At 44.4% G+C, this 21,534-nt stretch overlaps 1 protein-coding gene across 1 annotated transcript; it reads right to left on the reverse strand.

Annotated features, from left to right (window-relative positions):
• Positions 1-5,608: 5,608 nt before the first annotated feature.
• Positions 5,609-10,734, reverse strand: HOXC11 (homeobox C11). The gene is made up of 2 exons (XM_083814567.1): positions 9,719-10,734; positions 5,609-8,403 (listed from the first exon to the last, which is right to left on the reverse strand). The coding sequence occupies exons 1-2, from the start codon at positions 10,392-10,394 to the stop codon at positions 8,171-8,173; spliced, it is 909 nt and encodes a 302-aa protein (XP_083670693.1). The 5' UTR covers positions 10,395-10,734; the 3' UTR covers positions 5,609-8,170.
• Positions 10,735-21,534: the final 10,800 nt, after the last annotated feature.

The following is a 21,534-nucleotide window of genomic DNA, read 5'->3' on the forward strand; positions in this document are numbered from 1 at the left end:
TTCTCATTTATAGGTGATGAAATTAAAGACCAATGCAATTTTGCATTATATTGCTTTTTTCCCCCGGTTTGATTTTTTTTTTTCCCTCTTCTACTCTATTTTTGCAGCTGATGTGGCTAGCCAATAATTTATGCTGCTCAGTCAAACATTTACACATGTGCATTTTTTGGGACACCAAAATTTGACCTCATAGTTTCCTGTATTGTCTGCCTAAAGATTAAATATGTTTTCCTGATTTTTTCGCCGTGTATTCTGGTGTGCTTTTGTCGAAGGAGATATTAACGAGTTGCACGGAGCACATCAGAGGGAAACGTGACATTAAACAATTCGAATTTGCTTCTCCGCAGAGCCAGGCGCTTCACAATAGCATCTCAAGCAAACCTCCCTATCCAGGTTGCTGGAGAGAGAAAACGATGTTGGAAACCTCATCTTTTATGAATGTGTAAATGTTGGGAGTATAAAACAAAGATTTACACCGTTCACAGGCGTTTTGTTTACCAGTTTTTGCCAGCACAAGCTACTGATGCAAATGTTGGGGAAGGGTTGGAAGCCTCTTCCGCAACTTGCTCATCAGCATCTTCGGGAGCAAAGGGGGCCGAGTAAATATACAATCAGATTGTTCATAAAAATATTACACGAGCATATTTCACGACTTGACCGTGATGTTTTTTGGCCATGGAAAAAGAAAGTTGACGTTAGCAAGCAGCACAGAGGCGTCTCCAGGAGACCGAATATTGTTTAAAGTTAAAAATAATTAGAAGTATGATAAACATGGGTCATTAATGGAAAGAGAAATAAAATTCATCAGCCTAAGTGGAACCCCCGTTGGGAAAAATGCTTTACTCTAATTACAGAAAATAAATACGAACAAATGCTATTAAAACTTAAAAGGAGAGAGTCTACCCGTGGTAAGGACTTTAATAACCTACTTTGAATTTTACACACTTTTCGGGGAACAATATCCACGCTAGACGGCCGCGCACCCGGGCTGCCAGCCCGGTGCTTTTCCTCGAAAGCTCGGGGCTGCGAGCGGGTCCCGCAGCAGCCCCGGCCTTTCCCCCCTTCCCCATCACACAGGGCACCCCAAAGTGGGGTTTGCCCCCCTTGTTCCCGGCTCCGAGGGGAGGATGCTCGGAGCGGGCGGCCCCCGTGTCCTCCCATTGTCCCCAGCGCCGCAGACGGAGCAATCGCCCTAAAACATCCCCAGAGCAGCGCCCGACAGCCCGGGGAAGCCAGGCAGGGGCGAGGGGAGCAAGGGGGAGCAAAAATGACAGCAAAGCCCCTCTTGAGCCCGGGAGTACATAAACGTGTACAATTGCCAAGACAAAGAATCTCTCAGACTTCCACCTAATATTTTACCTGTCCCCTTCTCAATCTAATTATTTAACCGTGAGTTATGTGGAGAAAGTACTTCTTATGCCCATTGTATTTTTTACCAAGTTTTCTTACGTTTTTATTACAAACATTCATTTTCGCTTCGAGGAAGTATTTGGTAGCAACACTTTAATGATTACCTTAAATTTGTATTTCTGCCCGGTATTATGCCCCATGTTGTAGCGGAAATAATTCTGATTTATGACAAAGTACACTGGAGTACAATAACAGCGATGCAAAAATAAAACCCACGCCTTTATATGTTGGCTTAGAAACTGTAAACTATCACCACAAGAAATCTATCAAACTTTACAATCCCTCTTACCCTGCTTCCTTCTTTCTGAGTAACTTAAGTCAAAGAATTATGGAATGATATTATGTTCCTTGAGGTGGTATTGAAAACCGCGTTCGAGATTTTCTACCCCCAGCATAGCAGGCTGCAGGCACCCAAATACTGGTCTGGGTCCGGACCCCTTCCCCTGCCTTTGATCATGAGGACAAAATTTGGAAAGTGTAATTCATCTGTAAGAAAGAGCGGCGAGGGTGACAGAGCGCAATAATGTGACACGGGGATTTTGGAAAAGTTTATTCAGTGCTCAAGTGTTTCCTTTAATTTTCCAACCGCGTTAACAAACTTAAATATTGCCCCCCAAAAAGGGGGAATTGTTTCTCGCAGAGGTGGGGAGGTCCGTGTGGGAGCTCTAAAAATGTGGATTATTGCACGTTTCGAAAATTAAAGGTGTTTTTGTCTGGGCAAGGCTCGCGGCCGCGCTGCGGTTTATAAGCTGAAAAAAACCGAAGCGTTTGATGGAAATGTGGCGCAGCTCGGGATTTCGGAGAGCCCCTTTTATAAAGTTAAAAAGCGAAGTTGAAAGAGGCGAAGAGTAACGATGAAAGGTAAAAATTGAAGACAATGAAGGACGTGCTAAAATGTGGCTCTGCTGCTCTGAAAGTTAACAGCAAACCTCAAAGAACTCCTATTTTACCCATATGACGATAGGAAAATGATTTCTTTCAAACTTTGTTAAAACGCTGATAATTTAACAGGCTTCTTAAGGCGTGTTTGAAGCAGCAACTCCGGTCTGCTGAGCGCTTCAGAATAAACATTATTGTTTCAATTACAATTTTAACAGAATATGGAGAGCACCACGAGGACAGACTGTTAACACTCCCGTTTCTCGTCGAAAAAGAAAAAGAAGCAATTGGAAGAAAAATCTGAATAAAGACAAATTTCACACCTATAGCATTGGAATAACCTGCGGATAATGGAGCCATAGCCCGAACGCTTTGTTTTGCACAATTTGCCTAAAATTTGAGGCTCTCCACCTTCCAAACGCAGACACCGCCGCAGAGGTCGAGACTGCTGAGAAACACGTGTGCAGAGAGAGAATTTTATTTCAAAATCCCAGGAATCCTCATTTATTTATTTTTTCTAATTTTTATTTTCTCGTACCTGAAGTCCTCAGCCTGGAAGATAACCTCGAATATCTTCTGCTTTCTTAATCACACGCTGGCTGCAAAGCCCAGCGTGTGACACAGAGTTTCGGCTATTTTAGCCGTCATTTGTACAGTCACATACGGTTTATATCAAACACATCTTTAAAGCAGAGGACTGCAGATTTGCTTAAGCGTGTATCACTTAATTCAAAGAAAGGGATTAGGCCGCTTTTTAACAATTAAAACGAACGAATTTACTTTGCTACTTGTAGCACATAAACAATTGTAATGTTTACATTAAGTCTTCCCCCTTTTTTTTCGAAAATGAATAAAGTTTTTTATTGGCTCCATCAGCAATATGCTTCAGCCTAATTCCTCAACTCCAGATAAAAAAAGGCTTATGAGGTTGCAAACCACATTCTCGTGGTTTCATGTTGTAATTTAGAAGTTATCAAAAGCAGAGGAACGTGCTTCAATCTAACATATGCTGTGCATCCGCATATTCCCCAACTTTATGAAAGGCGTAGAAGCAAGGCCTTAATGAGCCGCCATTTTGGGGCAAAATAATATAAGTCATCATTTCATATTTTTCCCGGAGAGCAGAGGGGCAGCGCAGCCCTGCAGCCCCCCCCCCCCCCCCTTCTTCCCAGTGCCCTATTTTTTCGGGGGTTACTGATTTTTTCTTTGGGGGTGGGGGGAGTGGGGAACTGAAGCACAACTTTGCAAACGCTTTGCCTCAAATCCGCAATTCCTTCCCCAAAGTTTCATTCCTCGCCCCCGTCCCCCCCCCGTCCCCGCCGCCCCCTCCCTCCCTTGCTTGCCGGTGGCTCTCCCATATTTCAGCAGCAAACTCGCCGCCTGTCCCCCCCCGGCAGAGCGGTGCTTCAGGAGAACCGATTTAATCGCCTCTCGCCGAGGTTATGGGCCACCAGGGTCCCTGGCAGAGGGCTCCGGGACTTGGGGCGAGCTGCCTGCTTGCCTCTATCAGCCCTGCCTCTCCGTCGGGACCAGCTATTGCTCCTATAAAAGTTCCTCGTACACAAATAAATGAATTCACCCTAGGATCCACAGGCGAGGATTAGCTCAATTGATGGTCGATTCGAGTCCACTTGCCAAAACCACTGGCTTTCTTCTTCGCCTTTTCTAATTCCAGCTCTGGCCAAGTTGCAAACCAACGTCAAACCCATGAGGAAAGTGCAAATGGTCAAAAGGATGGATTTCCCCTCATGGCTATTGTTTGCCGCTCTTGCTGAGTTGTTCAGCTGAAGTTGGTTATTTACATGCCACTAAAGAGGCTTCGCCTTTAGGACGGCTCTTAGCGCACCGTCAAGGTTACGTGCTCCTGCCCGGGGCTCTGGCACCTTCAGGAGAGGCTGCGTGGGGTCGTGGGGTGCTGCGTGTGCAAGTGGGTGCGTGTGCAAGCGCGAGTGGGTGTGAGCGGCCCCGTCCAACACCAGGAGAATCCCTGGACACTTTCATCCAGCATTTGCAGCTCCTGCAGCAGATCCCCCCCCCCTCCCCTCCAGCCCCAGTCCCGCTTTTCTTTCTTTTTTCTTTCTTTCTTTCTTTCTTTTTTTTTTTCAGAAATGGAAATGATTTGCTTTGTATGGAAGCCAACATAAGTGAACATTATTATCCTGCAAGAAGCCAATTAGAAGCCTGCCCCCTCGCCTCCTTCCCTCTCTGCAATATTTCACAACAAAGTAAGCCAGAGCTGCTTCCAATATGTTGTGTATGAAATCCAGGGAGCAATAGGAAACAGGTTGGGTTGGTGTGTTTGTACGTCACATGGAAAGGGCCTTCGTAATTAGTCTGGGTGTCATTAACGTAGGCACTAAGCGAGCTCCCCAGCCTATGAGGGAGGCTTTATTGTGATGGACATCCGAGGTAGGAATAAAGTTGTCTGATGGAGATGCCTAAATGCGTGCTGGGAATTAAAAAAAAAAAAAAAAAAAAAAAAAGGAAAAAAACTTGTAAAACTTTTACGCCAAACAAAGTTATAAAAACTTTTCATGCGTTAAGATATCAAAAGGTTTATAACAATAATAAAGAGTGTGTGCCGGGTGTGTTAAACCTGCTTCGAGATGCATTAAATGCTGCACGGCTGAGTTAAATATTAAGCATCATAAACGCCACACAGAATTCAATATTCGGGTTTGGGTTTGCTGTTTTTTTTTTTTCTTTTTTTCGGGGAGAAACTGTGGGTCCCCCCAGGCGACCCCCCCGGCTCCCTGGAGGCGGGGCGGCCGGGGAGCCGCGACCCTCTCTGATTCCTCTTTATTACGAAAGGGTTAAAGGTGATGGACTTGACTTTATTGAAGTTCAAAGACATCAAATATTCACATTTTTTCTTCCTGTGGGTCTCACTCCCACTTCTGCTTCCCCGGCCGGGTTCAGAAAACCCCTTGCAGCGGCCTTCTGCGGTTAACAGGGAGCCGGCCCCAAAACCCGGCGCCAGACCCTATATGGCCCCTCCATATAGGTGCATGTACCCCGGCCGGCGAGATACATATGTCTAAGCCCTGTTTCTGCTTGTCCGCTCCCCCGGCGTGGTACCCAAAGCATCCTCAGTGACCCCCCCGTCCTCCGCCAGCCCCTCCGCCCCCCTCCCCAGAACATTAACAGCCCTTTTCCTACATGGCACTGATGCTTAATGCTGCTGTAAACTCCCACATGGTCTATAAACTTGGATTTTACAACTAGCATTCCATTTTAGCTCGCGAAAACTTTGAACTAGGCCTACAGTTTCATTGTGCTGCAGTTGAACTGGAGCCTTGGAGAAGGAGGGGGGGGGGGAGAGGAAAGGAGGGAGGGAGGAAAAAAAATTCCCTGGGCAAGACTCCCTTATTTGTTTACTATTTACTGCGGAAGTCTTTTCCTTTAGCCAGACGGGGTAATTAAGAAAAATTAAGCTGTTTAGTGCTGCAGTCTTTATTACAATGTCTAGACTAGCCGCTTTTGTCCGGACAGCCGCTGCTGTTACGGAGCATTAACTGCCGCTTCTGACCTCGCGATATTCACCTTATTGCACCTCTCTTTGGTTTTCCTAACCTTGGGAAGGTTTGGCAAACACTCATTAAAGAAAGGTGCTTTGGGGGTGGGCGAGCAGCCCCCTCCCCACCCCCGGTTTCTTCAACGCAAAGCTTAGGAGAGATTTCAGGCCGGGGACAAGCGTCCTTTCAGCCCGCAGGCTTTGCAAAAATAAATAGAAGCAAATAAAGAAGCGCTTTGCCATCCTCCAGCCCCCCCTCCATTTTTTTTTCCCTCCCTTTCCCACTCTTTTAATGAGAAACATGCCTGCGAACATCCTTTCAAGATCATATCGTGGCGTAAGGAGGACGGGTCTATCACGAAAGCCGAAGTTGGTTTTCATTTATTTGCGCGGAGGGGTGTTTGTGTGTGTGCAAACTAAGAGCGTTTTTGTGGGTTATAATTTTTTTCCCTACCGTTGTCAAATAAAATCAGAAGACACCATCAAAGTGTTTTCATTCAACAGGGTTGTATTTAAAAGCAAGTATGAGAATTTTACAAGAACACGCTCAATGGATGGGAATATAATGTGTTGTTCCTTTTGCTGTTTTTTTTTTTCTTTTTTTTCTTTTTTCATTCCATCTTTTTTCTACCCCTTCGTCCATATGCACAATTCCATCGCTCCACATCAGAAAGCAGGAGACTGAAAACCTCAAACATAACCCCCCCCAACCCCCTAAAACAACCCTCCGAATTGTTGTATTTACACAAAATACATGCACCACATCACCAACGGCATCTTCTGGATTTCTTTGTCCTCGAAAACGTTGTGTAGCTTTCAGACGCTGCGAGAAAAAAGTCATTTTGCAAACACAAAAAAATCACTTTTATGCCCTGTGCCTGGGAGTTGAACTTGTTTTCCTTAAGCAGGAATTTAAGTACTTGACTTTGCATTTGTGCTTTGTAGGTATAAGGTACGTTATCCTTGACTTTTGAAAATGCAGCTTGTTTCTTGGTGTAATTAGAGTTTCTTTCCTTCTTTCTTTTTTTTTTTTTCATTTTTTTAAAAGAAGACTAATATACTGTTCTCATGAAAATGCAAAAAGATTAACTACAACCGGAAAACAGAGAAAGACATCTGGAGCCAAATTCAGGGTAGGATTACTGGGCCAAGAAAAATCCTATAAATTTCAGTTCCGTGATGAACACAATGAACTCCACAACAAAACGTGTGCTCCAAGGTGGAGGTTTCATATTAATACCAGTCCTATTAGAGCAGATTGCAGCGAGTCACATGAATATGGATGATTATATTTCTGATATGCATTCAGGTATTTAAACTCCTATAGAAGAAACCCACACCACAATGACCGCAAAGAGGCTTTTAAGAGAGGAAATTCTAATAAAATGGTCAAATAAAATCATAATGTAGAACAGCTTGCAATGTCTTTATTTGCCACAGAATTTCACAGAGTATCCCGGGGACTCACTTTACATACACAAAGATATTTTTTTTCATTATTTTTTTTTCAGGATTTTTTTTTCTCTCGATGTTCTTCGTCTCCCATTTCCAGGAAAAAAAATGCACTACGAAATTTATTTACAAACCATTTCAGAAACTGTTATTGCAAATGCATTTTCGTCTGGATTTTCCCCCCTCCCCACTGAAAATGTAGAAATGAAACTGCATAGAATATATATGTATATATATATACACACACTCACTCCTATATATATATATGCATATATATTTATATATATAAAGGGTGCATGGGGGAGGTGGAAATAATGATCTTCCTTCTGCTAGGGACAGATATTTAAATGAGGTTTCGACAACAACTCTTGGCATGGAGAGCAGAACACAGATGACCGGGGTGGGTGTGAATGTGCACACGCACACACAAGGACACACGTCTGTGTGTGCATTCTCACCCACACACACACACACACGCACGCACACTCACCCCAGACGAAGTGATTTGATCCTACAGGGAGACTTTGGCCGCTCTTGTGATAACACAGCTGCATACTGAAATCACCGTGGTAGTAACACACAGCACTGCGATTTATTCAAATGGACAGGGTGCCTAAATAATAATAACAATAAAAATAATAATAATAAAAAAGGGAATCCCAACCTGTTCAGGCAAAAAAAAAAAAAAAAGTTAAATAAAATGTTCATGGAATTCAAGTCCTTTAAGCGGTTAGGTAACTGAAAGAAAAATTCACTCCTTTTGTTACTCTGAACTGTCCCAGACATACAAATGTAAGTAACGAAAAGGCTTAAACTTTGAGGTTGCTTTGTCGACTGAAAGGGCAAACCCATGCTTGCAACTGTTCCTTCCCAATACACATACACTTCACCAGCAGAGGGGATTTGAAAAGATGTTCACAATAAGGGATTTCCAGAGAAATACTGCAGGCGGTCTCTGCTTAATTTTTTTTCTTTCATTCTTCTGTTCTGAAACCAAATTTTAACCTGTCGGTCAGTGAGATTTAACATCCTAGACAACTGGAGCCTTTTTTCTTTGTTTATATAGACATTGAAGAAAAATTCTCTCTCTAGCTCTCTGATCTGGAATTTCGAATAGGGGCACCTCTTCTTCCTCGTTCTGGGAGCACCTTAAAAGAACCAGAAGGCAGGGTAAATATCCTAATGCAACACACAGACTCATCTTCACAGCTGACCACATAGATAGGGGCAGAGTTAAGTTATTAATGCACGGGAAGATATCTTCCAGCAGTGAGCAGTTTGCCTATTGTTAGTGGTAGCAGAGGTGAGGTTACACAGGGTCTTAAGGACTGCGTTGCAATCGCTTTCCCACTGCACGGGGTTTAATCCCAGAAAAGCACACACATGCAGGCATTTTTCTGTGCAGATAGATTATTTTAAAAAGAACAGCCCGGGACTGGAGGCAGCAGACTGTTGGAGCAGGCTTTAGAGAGGCTGATTGCTGGAAAGAAAAAAAAAAAAAAGAAAAACCGAGAAAAAAAAAAAAAGCCCACGCTCAGCTGCAAATCTGTTATCTGTATAGAAACAGCATGAGCAAGGTCGGAATTATAGGAACTAGATATTATGTTCCGCATAAGTTTTTGATTAACTCCAGTCCTCGCCACACACGCAAAAAAAGAATCAAAGTAGAAGAGAACTTAGCATCTGAGCTGCAAAAGGGGACTTTCTGCTGATCACGAAAGCAAATAGGAAAACAAAACAACCCTCCCCTCTTCCAAAAAGAGCCCCACGCTGAACACTAACTTGCAAAGTTGCCTGGATTCAGCATTTAAAACGCTCCTCTAAGACTGCCTAGAAATCTGAGTGCATGCAAAAAAGAAGACCCAAGCAAAGAAGCACGTAAGTAAAAGCCCTTCCTGACAAAAGCTAGACGCTCCACTAGGCTTGGAGCAGAATAAATGCCACTTTAAACAGAAAGTCTAAGAAAATGCTCAGCTCTGCCTGCAAATTCTGCAGCTCTCCCCCCTTAGCAGCACACTCCCACCAAGAGAAAAGACTCACCATACAGTTTTAATTAAAAAAAAAAAAAAGAAGAAGAAGAAGAAGAAAACATCACTCTGCATGCATCTTAGTGCCTAAAAGAAAGCACAGGCAGCTAAAGTAGTGTTCTGCCCAATTGCCTTTTACCCTCAGCAACCCGGGACCAAATCCTTTTAAAATGCTCATGTAAGTTCATGATCAAAGTTAATATTTGTCACGATGGTGTGCTTTTAAAATTTCACAGACTCTAAGATACTGTGTCTGCGCCTAACATCTCCATTTTTTTCAAAGAGCTTTTCCCATCGTAAAAATTCTTCTCGTTGGAAGAAAGAGCTTTGTAGGTTATAATAAAATCCTTTGAATGCTTATAAAACTCCACATAAAATTTGACCGACAAAACACACGGGCTAGTCCCTTAACCTTTCCATTTACTGCTCTACCTACTCGAATTGCTGCTTTTGCTTCCTTCCTTGTTGACAGAAGAGGACGAGGCTGAAGACCCTGGATTTGTGTTTTCCTCTTCGTCTTCCGGGTCTATACCTTGGTCTCCGCGGGATGACAGTGCATTGGGTTGGGAGTCAGCCTCCAGTTTGCCCTCGCCCTTCTGCAGGCAGGTCTCAGCCGGGTTTTCCGCCCCGCAGTAGGCATTTTCGAAGAAGCGGTCGAAACCTTGGGGCAGGACAGTGTTTTTGTTCATGCTGGTGTAGAATCCCGTCGATGCCGGGTGGTTGGAGCTGGGGTGGTGGTGGCTGTACACGCTCTCGTTTTTCATTAGCATTTCGGTCATGGTGGAAGGCGGGATGCACTCTCTATGCATCAGATCTTCTGCGGAATAACACGACGCGTAATTGCTTCTATGGTGCCATTTACTTGAGGGGTCTAGACCATAGGAGACCTCTCGCACGGGCTGCACTTGCGAGAGGTTGGTGGAGTAAGGGTAGGAGATTTGGCGAGAGGGGGCCTGTGGCAGGAAAGATGACACAGTTGAAAATTCAGGGACGTAATAGGTACAGCTGGGGAGGTAGAGATTAGAAGCGCAACCTGCCCTTTCTCCAAACTCAGCACTCCTCTCTTTACGCGACTGAGAGCAGAAGTTGCCTAGATTCACTGAGTTAAACATCTTTCTCCTTTTCTTGCTCCTATAGATAGATGTTTTGGATCCGATGTGCAGAGGGGAAAAAATTTGGGAAGGCAAGATGACGCGCTATCCGTCTTAGTCGCTCCGGAGGACACGTGATCCAAAGTAGATATTGTCATATATCAGTTTGGAGCACTTAGATGCGTAGGAGTGGTTCACTTAGGTAAGATCTCAGAGGTTCAAACGATTGGTTTTCAAACACCGCAGAAACATTATGAAAATCAATTGCAGATTTGTATTCATTTTCTTGAAGGCACACCCCTTGTAAGCATTCAAAGCAGAACAAGTACAAGGGGTGGCTTGTGAAGTTGCTTTTTTTTTTTTTTCCTCCTTCCTCCTCTCCTTCCTATTCGGATTCTGCTTTCTGCTTCTTTTCAGCGGGGTTTGGAGATGGGGTGGGGGCGATTTGGGCTGCGGGGGGGTGGGGGGGAGGGAGAGGGAGGGTCTTAGGGAGCTCGGACTGTGTTTTTCCACCCTTTTTAATATTTTAATTACGGTGATTACTATAATTTATTATGATGATTATTTCTGTCCTAGCCTCCTCTTAGAAGTGTTCCTGAATAGACTTTAGGTAGCTCAATATAATCACAGGGAAAACGCTGGAGACGCCTAAGTAAGTTTTCAAACATTTCTCAAAATCTTGCTGCAGGCGTAAACGCGCAGCTCTTCGTACAGCTGGGCTGCTAAATTATAAGTAAATCTCTCTATCTATCTATCTGGGAGTGAGGGGGTTGGTGCTAATTAACAAGCTTCTAACATACGCTAATTATGTTGATCTCTATGTGCACATCAACTATACATCAAGCAGGTTGGCACGGTTTATAGAGAATATACCATTTAAGAATGACAGGGTGCGGGGGATCGTGTAAAGTTTCAAACTTTAAAGTTAAAGCAGGCCTGCCTTAATGACTTTTGATATCGAATTAGTCGTATATCAAGGAATAGAACAAATGAATTAAGTCAATGTCTAATAAATATTCGAAAACCTCCTTTAATGTTTTGTTAAATATTTATTAAGTAAGAGTGGCATATTGAATATTTAATGCAATTGTTTATTGTCAATCAATGAATGTACTTTCAGCAATACTCTCATCATTTATTCTTCCAGCTGAATTAAAAAAGATATTCTTATTAAAGTCATTTGTCTTCTCTCCCACGCCCCGGGAGCCTCCTCTTTCTCCGTCCTCCTGCATTTTGACACGAAACAAACAGGGATACCGAAGTGCTGCCGGCTATTTTGCGAGTTTTGCCAACAATTCTTAGGCGGAAAAAAATATATATAAAATTAAAAATCCCCAACCCCAAAAATCAAACCCCAAATCCCTTCTGCAACCCCTCTGGAAGGTGCACCTGAAGGACGCGCAGCCTCCGCGCTGCCAGGGGTGCGAGGCTCAGCCTTCGCCTTCCAAAAGTCTTCCAGGGACAGAACCGTCTGCGATACGCTGCAACAATTGGGCTCGAAGTGGGTTTTCACCTGGCTTAGAAATCATCTGCCGGAGGTGGGGATGATTATTCCCAGCATTTTTCTGTCGAGCACAGGCGGCTGCATTCACCTCCAGACGAAAATATTGCAGCGCATCCACCCCTGTTTTCTTCTTTTCTTTACAGGATGCCACTTAGGGATTTTTTCTTGAATTATCCCCTTTTAAAACGGCCAGTAAAAGGAAGAATAAATACAAATATTGAATCGCCCGCACATAAACCCGAACCAAAATCCATCATGGGATCTGTTCGGTGGCAGGCTGAATACTTCTAACAAAACTAACACACCGTGAGAGAGTGGCACGTTTTTATTGAGAGTATCTTGTCAAATCGAGTTGCAGTAAATTCAAACAGCGAGAAGGAAAAAAGGCAAATCTCAGCCCTTTGCCAGAGCGCTGAGCCTTAGAGTTGGACCAGAAAAAGCCTGGACGGCTGCGATGTTTTCGCTTTGCTCCCCAAAAAAAAAAATAAATTATAAACTCACCCGAGTATTTACCAATTCACCCCAAAGGAGCATCAGGGGCTCCTAGCCCTGCTCGAGCTGTCCCCTCTGCACTTGGGCACCCCTGGGCACGTCCTTTTGCATTTCTCTCGTCTAGTTTTCATTTTATTTCTTTGCTGCCCCCCCCCAACCTGATGTTTGCCGCCCCATTTTGACCAGGAGGTAGCTTAATTCCTGGGCGAGATGTGGAGATTTGGGAAGATAAAACGCACCTCGGGCAAGCGGAGGAAGGTCGCAACCTCTGCTAGAAATACAGATATTCTGCAATGCTGCAGCAATGCACAGAAAAAGAAAAAGAAAAAAAAAAGAAAGAAAAAAAAAGAAAAAGAAAAGGAAAAAAAGAAATAAAAAAGGAAAATAAAAAAGAAAATGAAAAGTTCATTTTCATTGAAGGAAACAGCCTCGCAAGCCCGTATCTTGCAGCAGAGCAGCTAGCAGAGGTTTTCAAAGCTCCTGAGCATAAATACAATGGGTATTGCAGCAGGGCTTGCAAAATTACAGTGCTTATCAGGCAGTGTGCCCGGATTTCTATGTATTTATTACGAAATCTTGAAGGGAAACATGGCGGCGTCACTTACTAAGATTGTGTGCTCTTCCCCAGGTTGAGCCTTGTTCATCCCCCCAGCGCAGCATCGCACTCCTGTTCATTTATTTTCATTCATTTCTGGATTTCCTCCCCCTTCCAGCTTTGTATTTTCTATTTAAGGAGAGCCGTTCTCATAAAACTCTTTTTATAAGGGATCGGGGCGTGTGGGTCTCCCTGAATGTGTGTGTGTGGAGATAGAGATATACACACATATAAATATGTCTGTAATTCCAAAATGAGCTGTGTTTTCCTCTCCAATGCACCGTTTGGCTGATGAACATAGGGGCAAGAACTCTGGCTGCCGAGATGGATTTCTTCAGGTTTGTAATCTGCCCTATTTTATGGCTTGGACGTCGTTTTGGGCAAAACTTTTAATTAAAGTGTCAGCGATCTTTTAACTTGGCTTTTTATTGACCAATATTAATACTAACTACAAACTAATAATGTTAAGCTATTGTTTATGAGTGTAATTATTTTTTCCCCAATTCCCTCCTGTTTGCAACCTGCGTGGAGAATACTCTCACTTGATTCAAAGGGGGAAATGCTCTTTAATGTACATTTTTTGTCCTATGGATTCCAGTCCAGATTCCATAGGAAGGCTGTAGGCATGAAGCTCTGCATCCAGGGAAGGAATTAGAGCTTGTTGCTGAAAAAAACAAGATCCGAGCAGCTCCTTCAACCCAAAACAAAGCCCCCCACACACTACCCCCCCCCAAAAAAAAAAAAAAAAAGAGAACACATCAGCAAACAAACAAACAAAAAATACGTGTGGCATAGCACTCGCCCTCCCTCCTCTAGGTGCGGGAATAATTTATTGCTCTTCGTAGGTAAATACATCTAAACCAAGCCCTGGTGTCGTTTTGTTTTTTAAACCCAGTTTAAAGTATAGGATTTGCCTGCTTCCTGCAAGGAAGCACAGAAGAGACAGCTGTGGAGTCACAGCACTTGAATTTGACCACCAAAGTGACTACCATAAAACGGAATGAGGGCTGGCGTCTCGCATTCCTTTTGGTTGCCCTTAAAAAAAAAAAAAAAAAAAAAAAAAAGCAAATGACTTTAAGGCATAGCCATCCAGAACATTTCAATTCCTTCATTTTTAAACCTGCTTCATTTCCTAGCGCATGTGAAAGGTTAGAGCGTGGAGGAGAGAATTAAATAAAACCTGTATTTGTGCTCTTGCAAGGAGAAAAAAAAAATCCAAGGGAACTTGAGAAGGGGGGAGGAAAGGTCTGATTTTGCTTCGGGAGGTTGCTCTGATATGACTGTGTGTACGAGGTGAAGCTGCCCTGTCTGGAAGATTTTTTTCCCCCTTTTTTTTTTCCCATTCTTTCCCAGCCGCAGAGGGAAGGGGAAGGCGGCAGCCCCGAGCCTTTCCCTCCCTGTGCCTTTCGGGCAGGAACCCCAACTGGCTGGGTCCTTCTGTGCTGGCATCTCAGCCGGACTCCTTTCCAGTCCTGGACTTGTCGCTTTTGTACAGAAACAGCACATTGCAAGGAAAAAATAAATAAATCAAATACAACTCCCCATGCCCCCCCTCGCCCTGCTCCGGAGTGAGCACTCATTTGCCTGATATAATGCAAACACTTAACACATTTAACAGCGTTTTCAGCAGGCAAATAGGCAAAGCTCGAAGCTTGTAAGATGTGTTTTGCGTTACTAAAATGAATTTTAAGTGTATGTTAGAGGCATTTCGTGACCAAAAACATTGCAGCAGTTGTACCAAAATCAAAACCTTGGAGTTGTGAAAGTTGGCTTTAGCTGATCTGTGTAAACATCTCAAGTTATATTTTGATTTAGGCTAATCCTATACTTGAACTCTTCTCAATAAATCATTGCTCATTTTTTTTGCTCCCATTGGGGAGAGAAGATCTATTTTTTCCCCAAAGCTACAATTATCTGAACGCAATGTAAATTCGTTAGCAGCCTCCCAACTTCTGTCAAAAACTTTCTTGTTTGTATTACCATAAAGAACCCTTTGTCCGAGCCCGTACAGTATGGAAACTTGTCTGGAGGAAGAAAAATAAATAAATAAGAAGAGAATAGATTTTGTACCGAAGTGACTTACCACGTTACACATTGCTACTTACTGTGGCCTCAAGATATCTGATGCATTATTTATACCCTGAATCTTTCCCTGTTTCAGACAGAAGATCAGAGTTTGCTTTGGCTCCCGGTTTGGGGAAAAAAACAGGAGCTTTTCCAAACCTGCCTGCATTGCTAACCTGTGCTCACTCGGGGCTGCAGATGCGTTGGAAGTGAGTGCAAAAAACACTTCTTTAGCAGCTGCAGCTCCTGCAGCTGCACAGAGATGTGCCTTGCTTTTGCTAAATAGGCTCAAAGTTCTGATGTCTAATGACTTTGGCCTATCAGATGTTCTCAAACTGATTTTTCCCTCCCTTCCACGACGGTACTACAATTACTTCCTAAGCCTCAGATGGACTTCAAAAAAAGAGAGAGGGAGACGGAAAGAGAGGAAACCCAGGCCAGTAAACAGATTACTAGACACCGCGTATGTGTACAGGAAATCTGAAGGGAGACAATAGCTACAAGTGGGAAGCGCTTGGAAAAGATTATTGTCCCCAAATGGCAAAGAGAGATTTAATTGGATGTAAGCCAGACTGCTAAAGAAAACTATATAAGCTGTGAACAATTCAAAGGGAAAAAAATGACTTAGATCTCTCTAGACCTGAGCTGCAAGTTCAAAATCATGTGGACTTAATCAAGATAAAAGCAGATAAACTATGCTTCCCAACCGCAGGCAGCGCTGCGACTGTCTGGGCTAAAAATGTGCGGCGGGTGCCGGCTCGGGTGGAAGTGATGCCGAGGAGGCGTTAAGAAGAGTTGGGCTCACTAATAACCAATATAACTAACACTCTGCTTGGCTCGGAAGCCAATCAGGCTTCCAATCAGGCTTCCCGGTTTTTTTTTTGGTTTTTTTTTTAGTTTCTCATCAGCCCACGCGAAGCCGCGGCTCCATCCCCACGGGGCGAGCTCCGGCCGGGCGGAGCGGGGCGGGGGCGTCCCCCCCTATTTATTTGCTTCTTGGCCCCCTATTTATTTGCTTCTTGGCCTCCCCACGGCCCGGTTGCGGGGGGCTGCTGAAGCACGGGAAACGGCGAGGGTTCGGGAATTAACTCAAGGAAAACTTCACAGCGTGCTGCGCTCCTGGAGCCGCTGCGAAATTCAGCCCAGAGGAGACAGGAAAGCCAGAGGAGCTCGTTAAGCAACACCTATTTCTATTCCTCTCTCTTTTTTACCCCTTCCAAATCTCTAAAAATACTCATTTAAACACAAAGGAAGACATATAAAACACACCCAAACCTTGCAAAAAAAAAATAAATCCTTTATTCGCCAGACATTCCCTCTTGATAACTTTAGCAGTGACACTAAAACGTGCAAAAGTGTGTAAAAAGTCGGAAATTGTGGCGGGGAAAATGTGTTTTCTGTTGGGTAGCCCGTTTATTAGCAAAATAGCCCCGAAATGCAAAGTTCGGAATAGAAGGTGGGCGGCTAATCCCACCCAGCCTTATTAAAACCGCACACACGTTTGCATGCGTGCTATTTAATCCTTAAATACCCAGGAAATCAGTTCCAAGTAGTGCACTTTAATGCCTTGGCTCCCGCATCCCCTTTTTATTATTATTATTTTTTAATATTTTCCACAGCTACTAGCACCTAGATGTATTTCCCTCAGACAACCATTGATCAAAGGGGAATCTCAACAGTTCCCGGGGATCAACTTCAATAGTTCGCAATTGCGGGCGCGGCGGCGCTGGGCTCTCTCTTCCATACCCGCATTAATCAGAATAAAATGAAGCAAAATCCTTCAGTTGCTCCGCGGGGCGACGTTTTCCAAAGGCAGATCTCGGTTGCAGAAGATAAATGCTGCCGGCAGAAGAAAGCAAGGTAAAGCGGTGGGAAATGCCCATCCCTCTCCACCTACCTATGGAGCCACCTGCCTTTCCCGGTGCTCACGCGTCCCTTTCACTATAAAATACATCCACGCGTGCAAAAGCACATCTATATCTTATTTGCAGTCGGAGAAGCAGAGGGGTCAGGGTACAAAATCTCTAAAAAAAGTTGCTTCACTCCATGCCCTGCGCCAGCATCGCGGCTCCCCAAAGTCCCCTGCTTATCAGAAATGATATCCACATCTTTTTCCTCACGGGGACGAGGGTTTGAGTGTTTTGTTATTGCCACATTCATCTGAAATAAGCGTATATAGAAATTAATGTGGCCGGAGTTCTCATTTAATAAGGTACTGGGCTTTGATGTACTCTGTGCATTGAGAGCAGATAAATGATGAACTTAGAGTCTCGAAATCCTATCTATTCTCTTCGTCTGGTCGCTTCCTAAAATTTTCTTTTTCTTTCTCTCTCTCTTTCTCTCTCTCTCTCTCTCTCTCTTTCTCCCTCTTTCTTTCTTTTTCTCACCTATTCATTAGAAAATTATTAGTCTACGGCTGCATGGGCAACTCTGTGCAGAAATACCAAGTTTTGTAGCAATGCACACATAAATACACATAGATCTTCATTCATTGCTATGTTACACACATGTATATATTCCGGTTGAATATTTCCCTGGATTTCTATTCCGTATAGCATAGATTTGTCTAAATAATTACATATTTATCTATTCAGATTAAATGACCGCGTGTATATGGAAAATAGTCTTCTCCATTACGCTAACCGCAGATTTTCGCCTTCCATCCATCCCAGCGCTGGCTGTCCAGCACAATTTTTCTTTTGCCCTTTGAGTAGCGTCTAGGGCAGAGGCTGAAAAAGAGGGGGAGCGTTTTTTGCTATTTCCTCGCCGCGAGGAGAAAACAAAGAACAAGGACCCTTTCTCTTCTGCTATTTTGGGGTTGGCAGACGAGCTCCCTAGCAGGACCAGGAGGCTTCTCAGGACTCACGGGGGGGGGGGGGGGGGGGGGCAAGGGCTTCACCCCCTCTGCCCCCCACCCGAGCCTGGCCTGGTGGAGGAGAAAAAAGAGCAGAGTCCCCCAACTAGCGGAGTAAGTCCCAAGTGTCGCTGGTTTCCCCCCTGAGCCAGGCTGCAGCTCGCCCCGTTGCCCGCAGCGGTGGGAGAGGGGCCAGGGGGGAATCGGGGGGGTCGGGGGGTGCAAAGACACAACCACAGACCTGGAGAAAGTACCCTCCCGGCCAAGGTTTTTCCTCTTTTTGCCATTTTCCCAAGGCCCAAGAGCGTTGGGATTGGGAGCTTTTGCATTTGCGGGTGCACTTGGTCGCCTTCTCCCTCTCTTTATTATTATTTTTATTTTTTTAATAGGTGCCCCCTCCCCAGTTTGGCTTTTTTGGAGGCTCGCGGTGAAACCAGCTCCGGATGAAGCCGGAGGAGGAAGGGAGACAGGGGAAGAGCAGCACGCCTTACTGCGAGGCAAGAGGTAAAAAGCCACGCAGGGATTTTATCCCCCTCCCCAGCATCCAGACCCCCCCCCCATTACCACCCCCTTGGCTGCTCAAATATCTTATTTCTCATTTACCCCTGCCCAGGCCCTTCCAGGTTTCAAAAACAGGCAGAAACCAGCTTCAAAACCCATTGAAACCCCCGGTATTTCATTCAGCCCGACCCCTCTCCGAGCCAACCCCCAAATTTCTCCCCCACCCGCTTCACTCCCGCTCCCCGCTCCTTTTATTCCACGATTACGCTTCTCTGCCCATTTTTTCCCTCTTTGAAACGAAAATTTCTGCCCCTCTCCCCCCCCACCCCCCTTTTCTTTCTTTCTGCCTCTCTCTCCTTACCGAGTGAACTTCATTGTTTTCTGGAGGAAATGGTAATGTTCAGACATTAAACCTTAATTGGGCTTTTCTTTATGACGTTTAATTTCCTCCACGGCAGACGTGTTTGCATCTTGCTGGGAAGAGAGGGGAAAAAAAAAAAAAAAAAAAAAAAAAAGAAGGAGGGGGGGAAACCTTGTTTGAAGTCCAACTGGGGGGAGAAAGGAAGAAAAAAAATCAGGAATCGGGACGAAAAAGGCTCGGTAAAACCGCCCCCACCCCATCCTTTTGGCTATTTCAAGCCCCCCCGACGCACTTGGTTCGCCTCTCTCCCCCCACGGAGAAGGGGGGGGAAAACCCGGGGGGGGGGGGGGTTAAAAAAAAATAAAAATAAAAATAAGCGGGCAGGTGGGCGGCAATGGCATTGCGGCGGAGCGGCGCGGACGGCCGCGGAAGGGAGGCTGGAGCCTTAACTTGACCTTCACTTTGCGAGGCCGGCCCCCGCCCACCCAGACGGGCAGCCCCGGCGGCTCCTCCCGCCGGCAGCGCCGCCGCCGCCGCCCGGCAGCGCTCCGCGGCCGCGGAAGTGGGAAAAAATAACATTAAAATAAAATAAAATAAAATAAAATAAAATAAAATAAAATAAAATAAAATAAAATAAAATAAAATAAAATAAAATAAAATAAAATAAAATAAAATAAAAAAATAAAATAATAGGTGGGGAGGCTGGGAGCAGGGATACTGCTGTCCTCCCAAGCCATGGGGAATCGATCCTTCGGAGGGAGAGGGGTGAAGCCAAGTTTTGTCCGCTGCCTAAAAGCAAATCTCCATTGTGGTCGCTCGGACCCTTTCGTCTCCTTTTTTCCCCCAGAAATCCCCTTAAACCCCACTGCCTCCCCATCCCCACTACCACCCCGTCCTCACCCTGATGGCCCTACAACCCCGCAGCGCATTTTTCCCCAACTCCCCCTCCTCTTTTTTTTTTCCCACAGATAGACAAGAGCCACCCCAAATTCCCTGCATTTTTTCCCCAAGAAACAATAAAATAAAACTAAATTAAAAGGTCAGCGCAGAAATGCGGCAACCAGCGCGGTTCCTCTTCGCAAATAAGTATTTTCTTTATCACCATCCGGGAAAAAAAAATACATACATGGGTCCCGATGATTTTTTAAAGTTGGAAGAGAAGGTCCTCGGTCTTTAATAAATGCACTTTTGGGGAAAAAATGAAGTAGTTGTGCAGATGTGTAACTTTGTCCCTGTTCGCCTGCCTTTGTGTGTGCCTGGGCGTGCGGGGGGAGACAGATGCTTTATTTCACAGTCTCTCTATAAAGAGATAATTATATATCTAGTTATTCACCGAAGCAATAAATACTCTTCATCCACAATTACAGATGAAGATGGTTGTTTTAAATACCCATAAAGTCAGTGTTTGGGCTCCGACTGGAAGGTGCAATTGGAAACGGGGGGGGGATTGGGGTGAATGAGATGGAAAAAGCCACTTGGGGGTGGGGGGAGCCCGATGGAAAAACCCTGTGGTCCCTCTGCCCTGGCAGGCAGCCCCCCAGAAGGAGCAAAACTTGCTAAAAAAACTAAATAAGAGTTTGGTGTGGCCCCCTGGATGGGCAGCGGGTCCCGGTGGGTGCAATGAGTTGCTCGGTCCTCGGCTCGCCTTGCAATATATTCCCACATAGAGGCCCGGGGGGGTCATATACAACCCCCCTTCCCCACTACCCCCCCATATTTAGTCTCGCAGATCACTGCAAAACCCCACGGGATTTATTTTCCACCCAAGAAAAAAGCCCTGGCCCACAACTCCCATTAAAATATCATATTTTCTATTATTTCTAGCTTAAGATATTTTGATTTGAGGTAATCTGTAAGGTCTTTTCTTTCTTTCTTTCTTTCTTCCTTCATTTTACTGGACCTGAAGTCTGCCCGACATTCCTCATTGCTACCTTGGGTCTCCAACTGTACTTTTCCATACCTAATTTTTTAAATGCTTTCTCCTTTAGCAGCGTCTCGTATCACCTCATAAGAGTTTACTGGTTAATCATAAAACTAAAATGAATTTCCACACTCTATGTAATTATCGACACTTCTCCACCCAATATGTAGGTTTGAGAGGCACAGGAGTGTACTGGCTTCAAATATGAATATTAATATGCTTTCCCGGTGAAAAAATTAATTTTGGCAAACGTTTTTATAATGAGATATCCTGATGGTTTATATGTTCTCTGTGGCAGTGTTTTGCTAACCCATGTCTAAAATTAAAGCACAAACTCTCTTAAAAAATTACAGGTAGATTTTAACGCGGATTTGAGGCACATGCTCTCACATTCCAGCTAGACTAAAACACGGGCTAAATGTGATTTATTCAGACTGAGGGGGATGTAAGGTTTCTGCATTTTCCTCGAACCACAAAGGCACATTTAAAAAAAAATGCATTTAGATTCCCAGTCTGACAAAAGCGGGTAAAATACTTCATTTTCAAAATCCGTCATTTTTGTACCCAAAGTGTGGGTAAGGGAGAGACCCCCTCCCCTCAAGCCGAAGGGAAGGATAGTTAGTATGAGATTTATTGGGGGGCGAGGGGCGCACATGTTTATTTCCTATTTGAGCAAAATGAAAATAAAGTCACTTAATGAAGTCTGACTGTAAAAAGAAAGAAAAAAAAGAGGAGTTTGCAGAGAGTCAACAAGACGCAGTCATTAGAAAATCCACGCAATTTAGCCGCAGTAAGGAGTACAAGCCCACTGATCTTTTTATCTTTCTTATCCTTTTCATCTTTATTATCACTCTTGTTAACAACACCAA

This window comes from Anser anser (assembly GCF_964211835.1).
Source record: "Anser anser genome assembly, chromosome: 30".
Taxonomy (NCBI): domain Eukaryota; kingdom Metazoa; phylum Chordata; class Aves; order Anseriformes; family Anatidae; genus Anser; species Anser anser.